The following is a 12,075-nucleotide window of genomic DNA, read 5'->3' as shown; positions in this document are numbered from 1 at the left end:
CAGGGGTCTCGGATTCGAACCCAGGCCTGGGTGTACTTTGTGAGTGTCCCTTCATCTATTTCATCATTCATCATCTTCGCGATTAGCCGAAAGTGGTAGAAAAGCGAAGCAAAATGAAAGTTTACAAGGAAAGTCAAATTGAAAAGTCCCGTCTTTGATTGTGAAATACTGAATGATGTCATGTTCGCGTGATGTTATAAGAGACAAGAGATAAATAATGATGATAAAGGAAGAAACCAGACCAGAATAATCAGGAAGAATAAGGGAGGAGAATCAAAACGAAAATGGGACAGGAGCGGAAAAATACAAGAAATAAAGAGGAGAGAAACCCTTCTTCCTAATTCGGTTTTTACGTTACTTTTATACCTGTTGTGTTAATCGCGACGTGAAGGACGAACGACGACTTGATCTCTAGCACGATTTGATTTGTTATTGAGCGTCACTTTTCTACCACTTTTGGCTAATCGCGAAGATAAGAATGAGTGATGATGAAGGGGGACACACCATGAACACCCATGCCTAGCCAGGATTACAACCCGGACCCCTGGCGTCGTAGCGTGCTGTGCTAACCACTCTGCCACGTAGATCGGCAATCCCTGGTACGAAGAGAGGATATTAACACGTACAAGGAGTTACTACAACCCGAGAAAGAAAATCGAAATTTAGAAAAAAAAAACATGCAATGGGCAATATTTACGTATTCCAGGACGTCAAGTGAACTCTCCCCGTCAGGACTCTATCTTAAATACTTTTGACCACTTCCTACGTTACAAGCAATGTAAGTAAATCGATGTGCAACAGATAAGCTCGCCGCTTATCCGACCTTGGTTCTTACGCAACAATAGCATGTGTGTGTGCTTCATTTTCTTCAATTTGAACCACATTAGGTGTTATATCCAGGAACAAGACACTTTGTTATATTACAGCTAAAAAATTCACGAACCAATTCGTCAGTTCTGAAGCAGTTTCAGTACGATTTTTATTTTCAAATGCCAATTATATGTCGCGGCAGGACACAAGCAACGAGTTAACTTGTACCTGAATGACATCCAATGATAAGACAATGAACGAAACAGAGGATGATACAGATAGTAATAAAAAATCATGAAAACAGAACATTACCTTTCGGCCCACTTGACGCCACCATGACGAACACACGTACAACAGGCGAGGAGCTCATTGCTAGCAATAAACTACTGAACACACTGTTCACGCTGACTTTGAAAGTTCACGGGCTACACGTTTGAAGATTATTTTGACAAAGCAAACACAAGTTTGGCATTTGTGGTAAAAAAACACTTAGAAACACACAATTCACGCTTCACAATAGTTAAACACAAGACTTGCCTTCGTTTACAGCCCACAACTTCGCTAGCCGCTACAACTACTCCCTCTGGTGCATTATCACTGAACCAACAGCGCTTCACGTGCTCGAGTAGTATATTTCGTAAACTAGGATTGGACAGCTGAGGTTTATATCGTAGATGTGCACCCTTCATTTCCACGCAAAACCCATCTGGTGGCTGAAATAATTGCCACAAATCAGGATCTTTGCTTAATACAGAATTAGAGTCAAAATTAAATCAGAAAAGAAGGAGTCTTAAGTTTGTGAATGTACAGTTTGATGCACAACTAATTCAAGGCATATTTTCCATCACTTTTTAAACTAATTTTTCTGTTACATGCGTGTTTTCAAGGATTTGCAATGATACAAGAGCATAGATTCTTGAATGCTTCCTTGGTGTTTTGTTTAAATTCTGAACTCAAGTTACGTCGCTTTTCTGGCATTAATCGCGACGATGAGGATGACCGATGATTGGATGAGATTCGAAAGACCCGGATCGAATTGTTGTGCCACCAACCCCACCATAAAAATTCGACTTTTGCGACCCATGTGTGTGTTCGTGTGGAAATTCAGTACAGATATTTCAAGACAGTGTGTATTTATTAATCGTTATATTAGGTGTTGGGATAACATAATTTATTAGGTTAATATCGATATAGTACGTAGCAATAATGGAAACACAATTTAAAACTCGGTGGTTTGAGTATGAAAATGTACTAAGCTATCTACAAACGATCTCACACTCAAACAGTTTGGTATGCCCAAATATTTGTCGCATAGAAAAGGAATTTTGACATATAATGTACAGTGGGATGCATAAGTATTACCAAGTAACTTATTGTCCATCACCATGTTCATGATTTTCATATACCCAATCGCCGACACGATACATATCGTGGAGACGATATTTTCTTGATATATGGCGATACCTAATTTCCGATATCGTCCATCCATACAGAAAGTAAGGATTGGACCGAAACCTAATGAAAGTTTGTCAACTTGTCATAAAAAAAATACCACATTGATTGTTCTTACAGGTTTTATTTACATTGCATTGCTGATATAATTTTGACATTTTGACGTCACAGTGTCTGCGATTAAAATTTCTTCTTCTTCTTCTTGCCAGGTTCCAGCCCGCTTGAGAATTCCGATATCAAATCCAACGGTTTTCGTCTGTGCGTTTCGCCTGCAGAAGGCTTCGTTGGGCGGCGTGAGTTTGTCCTCTGCATCCTACAAATAAAAAAGAGGAAAATTTAAGACATGAGTTGGCGTCACTGTTAAAATATCGAGACGAGACTCAAAGAGTTATTGCCAGTTCTTAAAAGGAATAGATTTTGGTGCAGCAGCTTGTTTTGCATTTTGTTAGAAAATAATGGAAAGTCTGACGTAATAATTAATTAGACTAGCATGCAAGCATTGTACAGTGGGATCCATGAGTATTGCCTTGCAAATTGTCCATCACCATGTTCGTGCACTTTATTTGATCCAATAAGATCTTCAAGAATTAAAATGAAACCCAAAACAAGCTGTTGCCAATTTCTGCACCAGCATACATAAAAATTCATCGTTTAAAAACACATAGGATGTAAGAGAAAAATCAATTAAAATAGTCATGGACAATTTGCACGGTAATATTCATGGATCCCACTGTACAAATATTAATAATAATTATCTATGTTGCAAAATCAAAGTAATATTGTGATGATTTTCTATTACAACCAAAATTATTTGCCAGAAATGTACTTTCCATTGTCACAATATTAGTTTATGTAAAGTTTGCAAAATTTGTTGATTAGTGTCCTGTGCTGAAAATCTTAAAATTCGTCGTTTTGGATAACTATGCACGATACACGTGCACGATAACCACTATTAGGTTTATCTGCGAACGCTAAAAAGTTGAATTATAGTGACCTGCGCGGAAAATCATATATTTGTCTTTCTTGCGTAAGAGAGGCAGAAATAAAGTTAATTTTCTTGAACCTCGGCTTTGACTGATACTCAAGTCAAACGTGGAGATGAAGCATATCGCCGACACACTAAATATCGTACCATTGTCTAGATCAGTGGTTCTCAAACGGTGGAACGCGTACCCCAAGGGGTACATGAACGACTTGAAGGGAATACGCGATTAGCTCGGAAGAGAAATGTCGAGAATACCCACAACAACAATCTTGCTGCAAATGTGTAGATCAGAATTCATACCTTTAAAACTCAACAGGAAAATAAGGCTGATTTTGTCACTGGCACACTTATCCTTGTTTCACATGTTTTGAATTAAAATACTCGTTCGAAATTTATAATAGACTAAATTTGGGGCCGAATCTCCGCTTGAATGTTTTAAGTGCACAACCAGACATCAAAACACGGTGTCAGGCTATGCAGGCACATCCTTCCCAATAGAATCTCTGAGAATTTACATTAAAATCTCCAAAATTGTGCTTGACAGTTTGATAGACTAATTTTTGTTTTTTACTATTTTTTTCAACAACTCTGGAAATATATAAAAAAATAGAGTTCTTTATATACTTCTTAGCATACATGTGCTGAACATTTTTATTTTTGTAACTAATCATAAAGATAGTAAACATAGGAACACCAAATAAAATAAAAACGTATGATTCTAATATTTATTTGTTTACCATATTTCCACATACAGCCCGAATGCCATTTTGCTGTATTGCAGATACACGCCTCCAACATTTCAAAAACGCTCCACCAATCAGACAGCCAAAAAAATCCATCAAAACGCACTATTCGGAGAAAACCTATGGTACATTAGACGTTTAGTTACGACTAGAGGGTACAATGAGAAAAACGTTTGAGAATCACTGGCCTAGATCAGTGATTCCCTACCGGGGTGCGGCGAGATATTTTAGGCATAAACGAAAAAAAAAAAAAAAACAACAACGAAAATATGATTAGGAAGTTCACCAAGAGTGAGGCATCGGTGGCTGTTTTTTGGCTTGGACTGACAGAGGAGTATATTAACCTAGTGAAGGAAACAATGGACGTACTTTTGCCCTTTTCAACTTCATATTAGTGCGAGCAAGCCTTCTCTGCTATGGCCACAATAAAATCCAAAGCAAGAAATATACTGCATAACCTTGAGGATGATATGTATGTTTCGTTGTCAACTGAAGGCCATATCGAACATTTGTGCCTAAGCATCAATCGCAAGTCTCACATTAACAAAACAAAACTCTTTAGAGCGATTTCCATTGTAGTAAACTGTGTTCTATTATGGTGTTTTTTTCCTTATGTTATCTTTCAATAAATTAATAACATTAGGACTGGAGAAGGTATTTATTTGACAATAAATTTAACTTGCTCTTGTTAACATTTTCCACTTAGATTTCAGATTAAAAAGGTTGGTAATCCCTGGCCTAGACGATATATCGCCCAACAGTAGCATCTTCTGTCTTGTTTTTGGAACGATTCGGTAGGTGGCACTAGTCAACGTCTCACGCGCACAGATTACATGTGCTAGATTGAAAGTTGGTGATCCTGGTTTATTCTAGGGATGGCCAAACGGATCCGGATCCGAAAAATCCGGATCCATTCGAATCCGGATCCGGATCCAAAAGTTCCGGATCTGGATCCGGGTCTGAAAGTTTCGGATCTGGATCCCGATCTGAGAGTTCCGGATCCGGGTCTGAAAGTTCCGGATCTGGATCCTAAAGTTCCGGATCTGGATCCGGATCCAAGAGTTCCGGATCCGGGTCTGAAAGTTTCGGATCTGGATCCGGATCCGGTTCCTAAAATACTTCGCTATGCATCGGCTAACACACTCGTGCACAAAAATAATCTTACTTGTTTAACATAAAATGTTAGAGGTGATTTTGTAAATGCCGTTGAAACAAATATGTATTCATTCGAATGTATTGGAAATGAAAACACACATAAATGTGAGACATTCCATTCCAGGATGAAACCTTTAACACATATAACAAGATAGAAATGTTATACAAAAATTATACAATTGTTCTACAGTTACAGTTCTACAAATTAAAATACAACATTATAATATATGCAATGTTAAATAATTACAAAGTGTAAGACTAACAAGGGAGGTTATCTAAGTATCCCCCTCCGATTTCCATGAAACTTGGCAGGTGTATAGTGGGGCCCAAAGGAAGAATTACTTCTTTTTTTTCAGCTAAAAAACAGTTTTAGGGGGCAAAACCCCCTCAAATGTCAAGATAAAGACAAATTGAAGTGAGGATCTGACCCCTGTGTCCCCCTCCGATTTCCATGATACTTGGCAGGTGTATAGTGGGGCCCAATGGAAGAAATACGTGTTTTTTTGTTTCAGCTAAAAAACAGTTTTAGGGGGCAAAACCCCCTCAAATGTCAAGATGAGGACAAATTGAAGTGAGGATCTGACCCCTGTGTCCTCCTCCGATTTCCATGATACTTGGCAGGTGTGTGTATAAACGGGCCCAAATAAAGAAATACGTGTTTTTTTTGTTTCAGCTAAAAAACGGTTTTAGGGGGCAAAACCTCCTCAAATGTCAAGATGAGGACAAATTGAAGTGAGGATCTGACCCCTGTGTCCCTCCGATTTCCATAAAACTTGGCAGGTGTATAGAGGGGCCCAATGGAAGAAATACGTTTTTTTTTCTTTCAGCTAAAAAACGGGTTTAGGGGGAAAAAAACCCTCAAATGTCAAGATGAGGACAAATTGAAGTGGAGATCTGACCCCTGTGTTCCCCTCCGATTTCCATTAAACGTGGCAGGTGTATAGAGGGGCCCAATGGAAGAAATACGTTTTTTTTGTTTCAGCTAAAAAACGGGTTTAGGGGGCAAAACCCCCTCAAATGTCAAGATGAGGACAAATTGAAGTGAGGATCTGACCCCTGTGTCTCCCTCCGATTTCCATGATACTTGGCAGGTGTGTGTATAAATGGGCCCAAATGAAGAAATACGTGTTTTTCTTGTTTCGGCTAAAAAACTGTTTTAGGGAGCAACACCCCTAAAATGTCAATCTGAGGACAAATTTAAGTAGGCATTTGACCTCCGTGTCCCCCTCCGATTTCCATGAAACTTGGCAGGTGTATAGTGGGGCCCAAAGGAAGAAATACGAGTTTTTTTTGTTTTTTTTTTTGTTTCAGCTAAAAACGGTTTTACAGGGCGAAACCCACGCAATTGTCAAGATGAGGACAAATTGAAGTGGGATCTGATCCCTGTGTTCCCCTCCGATTTCCATGAAACGTGGCAGGTGTATAGAGGGGCCCAAAGAAAGAATTACGTGTTTTTTTGTTTCAGCTAAAAACTGTTTTAGGGGGCAAAATCCCCTCAAATGTCAAGATGAGGACAAATTGAAGTGAGAATCTGACCCCTGTGTCCCCCTCCGATTTTCATGAAACTTGGCAGGTGTATAGAGGGGCCCAAAGGAAGAAATACGTGTTTTTTTGTTTCAGCTAAAAACTGTTTTAGGGGGCAAAACCCGCCTCAAATGTCACGATGAGGCAAAATTGACGTGAGGATCATCTGATCCCTGTGTCCCCCTCCGATTCTCATGAAATTTGACAGGTGTATGCCATATTTACGTGGTTTCGGGGTCAGATCCCCACTTCAATTTCTCCTCATCTTGACATTTGAGGGGGGGAATGAAAACGCACATAAATGTGAGATATTCCACTCCAGGATGAAACCTTTAACACATATAACAAGATAGAAATGTTATACAAAAATTATACAATTGTTCTACAGTTACAGTTCTACAAATTAAAATAAAAAAGTTCTGGATCTGGATTTCGGATCCGCTAGGATCCGGATCTGGCCATCACTACTATACACCTGCCACGTTTCATGGAAATCGGAGGGGAACACAGGGGTCAGATCTCCACTTCAATTTGTCCTCATCTTGACATTTGAGAGGTGGTTGCCCCCTAGAACAAATTTTTTGCCGAAACAAAAAAACACGTATTTCTTCATTTGGGCCCTCCAAGTTTCATGGAAATCGGAGGGGGAGACTTAGACCTCCCTTGTAAGTGTATTAATTAATTAATTACAAATCGCGCACGCGCGCACACACGTGTGTATGTATATTATATATATATATATATATATATATGTATATTAGCAGGTAACAATATGTTATAAGCACATTCTTACTTTCCAAAGAAGCGCATGTGGGATGGCAAAACGGATCCGGATCCGAAAATTCTGGATCCGGATCCGAAAAATTTTAGGATCCTGATCCTTAGGATCCGGAACCAACCGGATCCGGATCTGGCCATCCCTAGTTTATTCTTGTCGAAAGGCAAGAAACAGTTTTCCTGAGCATGTAATTTCCGAAACGCACCAGTTGCTCTTGAGGCAAATTAAAGCGACAAACTGCGTAGCTTACGGGGGGGGGGGGAGGGAGGAGGGAGCGAAACAATAATCGACGATACAGTTCCCCTAGCAAACAAAGAGAAGGAAGTCATTACGTCAATGCAAACACACGGAGAAAGGAAAGGTCTTCATCGAAAACTACAACGGAAGCTTTGGACACTATAATTTACGTTGACTGCGCAAATAAAAGGGATTCTTCTGCCTTTTTCTTCTTCTTCCACAGCTTTTGGCTTTGATTTGTCAAGTGGCTCTTTACCTTTCAAGGCACTGCAAGGGATTAAGTGAAATGGGGTTGCGATCTAAAGGCCAGTGTGAGAAAATGAAGTCGTCTGTGGAAGGGCATTACGTCGCTCTGACTGAAAAAGGCGAACTGACAATCTGAACGTGCATGCATCTTTTCATCCACGTACTGTTCAAGTGGTCTTCTGGCATGGGGAATTAATGTGGCTAATGGGGAGAGCACATCAGGGGAAGGATCCACAACCAACTTTTACTTAATTGTATTTGTATATTTGTTATTTAGCGTCACTTTTTCGCGACTTTTTTTTGCTGACCGTGACAATGAGGACGAACTATGATTATGTGAAATTGATGAAGGGATTCACAAAGGAACACCGATGTTCGATGTCGAGATCGTGAATCTATTACGCAACGAAACCTAACAACAAATCTGCAATTAGCATGATAGTAAATTAGGATTTCTACTACCCTTAACATCTAAAACTATGGCCAATTAACATTCAATTAAATGGCAATGGTCACTCCTCCATTACTATTAAATAAATGTAAGATATCAGCCCGAAACGACACCTAAAACAACAATAAATCGTCAATAAACTTAGTGAACGGGGTTTCATTTCTTTCACTCGTTAATTCGCCACAGTTTTCGGATCATACCAGTGCGACTCTACGTATGGCACATTTTCGACAAAAGCCGATTTACGAAGCAGGTCATGATCCTATATTCCACTTTTCTACCTCTTTAGGAAGGTAAAATTTGTAGAGCGTAGTCCGTTGTGTTGGCATATTCAACGAACACGGTTGTATGACGTCACGTGGCGGACTTTCTGAATAACATTATAAACTGAACAGTTCCATGCAGTTAACTCTCATGAATACATTAACTTGAGTTATTCTTGTTTAGACCTATCCTGGAAGAAAGAAAGGATAAAAGAGAACAGAATAAATTTGTGAGGACTTATGTTACCTGATAATTCCCGAACAGAAAAAGCGCCCGATGTGCTAACCTGCACGTACCCACCTTGCTCTTTAGATTAATCCCGAAGATGAGATTGAATTAATAAAACAGTGTACGAACTACATGGCTTAATCATGATTAGAACATTGGACCCGTGAACTTTAAGTGATGATTTCATTTCTAGCATGTAGAAGCTGATTCCGGCAGGAAATACAGAACGCACTTTCAGTCCGCAAACAACGTATATAGACAGGGTCTCACAAACAAAATTTCCAACACGGTGCGTACAGAATCGTTGATATCTAGGCTCGCGTAAACAGATACCAACCACTCTGCACTCAAGCTGACTTCCCCGACTCAGAGGAGAAAATATTTTTTTTTATTTTTAAATTGAAAATGCAAAACTCAACTACACCAGCTCCTGACGCATCCATTAATGGCCTTCGCAAAGTTTGGCCTCAACAATATGGCTCCTAAGAGAACGGCGTACGATCCCAAATCGTTTCCGGAACGAACACACACATAAACAAGCCTCCATCAACGGGCAGCGGGAGAAAAGGTAAGCAGACGGCAGAGGCTCCTAGCGGTGTGGATTCGCATTAAAATTGTTTTTTTTTTCTTTTTTGGAAGGCCCGGGGAGGGGGAGTGCATACGCGGAAAGCAAGTTTGTAGATGGCGCTATCATGCAAGCATAACGATGACAACTGAACATACAGAGCAAATCTGAACGTACCGGGAAAGGTGTAGCCGGGGTGCAGTGATGCAAACTCAGTGAAAAGTTTACTAAATGAGTACTGGTTTTCAGCACTGGGAAGCAGCTATAGAATTTCAACAGTCAATTCATGAGATAAATATATTTCTTAACAGCAAAAAATAGGGGAGTACATGGAAGGTCTTCAAGTTTTAAATGCCCAAGAAGGTCGAGTGATTTCTTAGGTTTGTTTCTCTATGCCAAACAACTTTTCTGTGGCGGAGTGCATAGCATAACGCCCTACGACATCAGGGGTCGCGAGTTCAAATCCCAGCCTGGGCATGGGTGTTCTTTGTGAGTGTCCATCAATTTTCTCATCTTCGCAATTAGCCAGAAAGTGTAAGAAAAGATACGCTAAATAACAAAAATTAAATCAAATCCAAACACCTTTTGTAGGACGTGTTTTGATATGAGCAACACACATCTTCCCCGTTTACTGCATTTGTGCTACAAACTGGAGCACGCAAGTCGTAGCTTTCCTCTTTTGTTAGTAAAAAGGTGCTTGAGAATTATGTATGCATGCACCTTTGATACTGTACAAAACATTAGTGAAGATGCGAGTATGATTATAAACTATGCAATGTGTCATTTTCGTTGTCAACTGAGGCTTGCAGATAATTGATATGGGTGCCCCCCCCCCCCGAAAAAAATCTTACGTACGCCAGTGTTCTTGGGCACAACGATAGGTTTGGTATTCACTGAATATCAAAGGTGTATACGTAATTCTTGAACACACTGTATTATCTGAAACAATAGTGAGAATAAATTGATCGATTGACTGATTTCATTGAGTTGGTGTTTTAAGTCCACTTTATGCTTAGTAAGGCTACTTGGGACTGGACCTACAGTTTTAAAGTGGGATCCGAACCACTATGTGTCTCCACCGGGTATCGAACCCGGGACCCCTTGATTACAAGGCGACGACGCTACCATTGCGCCATCGGGGAGGCCTATAGTAGGGATAAAGAAGAGATAGGCAGACGCTTCGCTTCAAGTGAAATCTCTCTGCTGAGCTGTATCATGTCGCTTTGTAACCGAACTATAAAAAAAATCTCAAGTTCGAATGTACGGGTTGGCAACACCGAATTGACGCGAGAGAGGAAAAGGCTTAGCAGAATTTCGACTCCAGCGCCGCGGTGGGGGAACGCAGCATCTGTACACAAACACGGAATTACCTCTTACAATTAGCACTCGGACAGCACGCACCGCGACTAATGTACTGATGTAAATCACGGGGGGGGGGGGGGGGTCCATCAGCCTAGCCACGCAGGCTCTAGTTTTAAGGGGAGACTTTTACAAAGCAACTGCATCACTCAGCGAAATCAACATTCCAGATCAGACGAACTCCACCGTTTTGCTTTTTCACAAAAAATGGCGGAGGAGAGAGACACGTAGGATAAAAAATGCATTACTCATTTCGCCTGGTCTTCGTCAAACGCTCGCCAGCAATTAGCAAATCGCGTGATAAAAAAAAAGAGAGGGGAAAAAAGCAGCGACTTTGAATTCTGTTACTTACCCTCCCCCTCGTTTCCAACTGTCGACCAACGCATACGTGATATTTTCAAGTGAGACCAAAAGAGGGCAGCATCGTGTGTTACAATCAATATATAAATGTATATCTCACTTTTCGACGTTGCAAAGCTCGAACGTCGTTACCGAATGCCAAATGTGTTCTGCATATGGAAAAAGGCAGGTGGGAAGATAACTACGATGCCAAAAAATCCCGCTAGGTGGCGAGCCTGTAGCGATGAGTTATGTTTGTTACTCTAGGCCATGACATACGTTTGCGAAGGTCCTTGATGTCGTCCCCTATAATGTAAAGTCTATAGTCTGCATAGGGTAGCTGGGGGAAAGGAACACTTGCCCCTCTGAGATATCTGGGAAAACAGCTAATCATTCTTTGTAGCGTGAAAGCAAGAACGAAGGGTGCCATCAAAGACATCAGACGTGGACTCTGAAACATATTCTGGGTCGGATTAACCTATGGGTAACTGGGGCAATTGCCCCGAGGCCCCCACCAAAAGGAAGCTGTGAAGGGCATCCACCAAAAAAATCTGTTAACCATCTGGCTATGCTTGTGAAAAATTACATAAGAAGTTTTATTTTAAAAATAAAAAAAAAAAACTTCAATATTGTCGTATGTCTACACTCTTCTGGATCCAATTGTAGCACAGCTCTCAGTCGATCTGTTTGTACAACTGAAGCTCAGTATACATACTTTATGCCATGGATTGATTTGGCTGTTGTGTGGAAATAAGGCACACTTATTCAAACAATCAATTCTCAGACACGATTAAGATAATAAATACTCATACAAAGTACATAACTTTCTTTCGTTAATAACATCAAAAATGAAAATTAGTGAAAAACAGGCTTCGTGCTGCCATGGGACAGGATTGCTCATCCAAGCTTTGTTCATTAAGCATTGAACATGAACTACTT

General features: G+C 40.3%; 1 protein-coding gene and 1 long non-coding RNA gene across 2 annotated transcripts in view; both read right to left on the bottom strand.

Annotated features, from left to right (window-relative positions):
• LOC145977726 (uncharacterized) overlaps positions 1-1,495 on the bottom strand; it is a 44,647-nt gene extending 43,152 nt beyond the window's left edge. Inside the window, exon 1 of the long non-coding RNA XR_014440626.1 lies at positions 1,123-1,495. This is a non-coding gene — a long non-coding RNA (uncharacterized LOC145977726). The remainder of the gene's footprint in view (positions 1-1,122) is intronic.
• An 883-nt stretch (positions 1,496-2,378) lies between these two features.
• Positions 2,379-12,075, bottom strand: part of LOC146005296 (ATP-dependent DNA helicase DDX31) — a 207,497-nt gene continuing 197,800 nt past the window's right edge. Inside the window, exon 14 of the mRNA XM_083144423.1 lies at positions 2,379-2,575. Within this exon, the coding sequence (XP_083000549.1) occupies positions 2,443-2,575 (133 nt within the window). The 3' untranslated portion in view covers positions 2,379-2,442. The remainder of the gene's footprint in view (positions 2,576-12,075) is intronic.

Source organism: Lepisma saccharinum, chromosome 23 (assembly GCF_977018435.1).
Source record: "Lepisma saccharinum chromosome 23, izLepSacc3.1, whole genome shotgun sequence".
Taxonomy (NCBI): Eukaryota; Metazoa; Arthropoda; class Insecta; order Zygentoma; family Lepismatidae; genus Lepisma; species Lepisma saccharinum.
The sequence above is the reverse complement of the archived record's forward strand: the minus strand, read 5'-3'. Positions and strand labels throughout refer to the sequence as shown.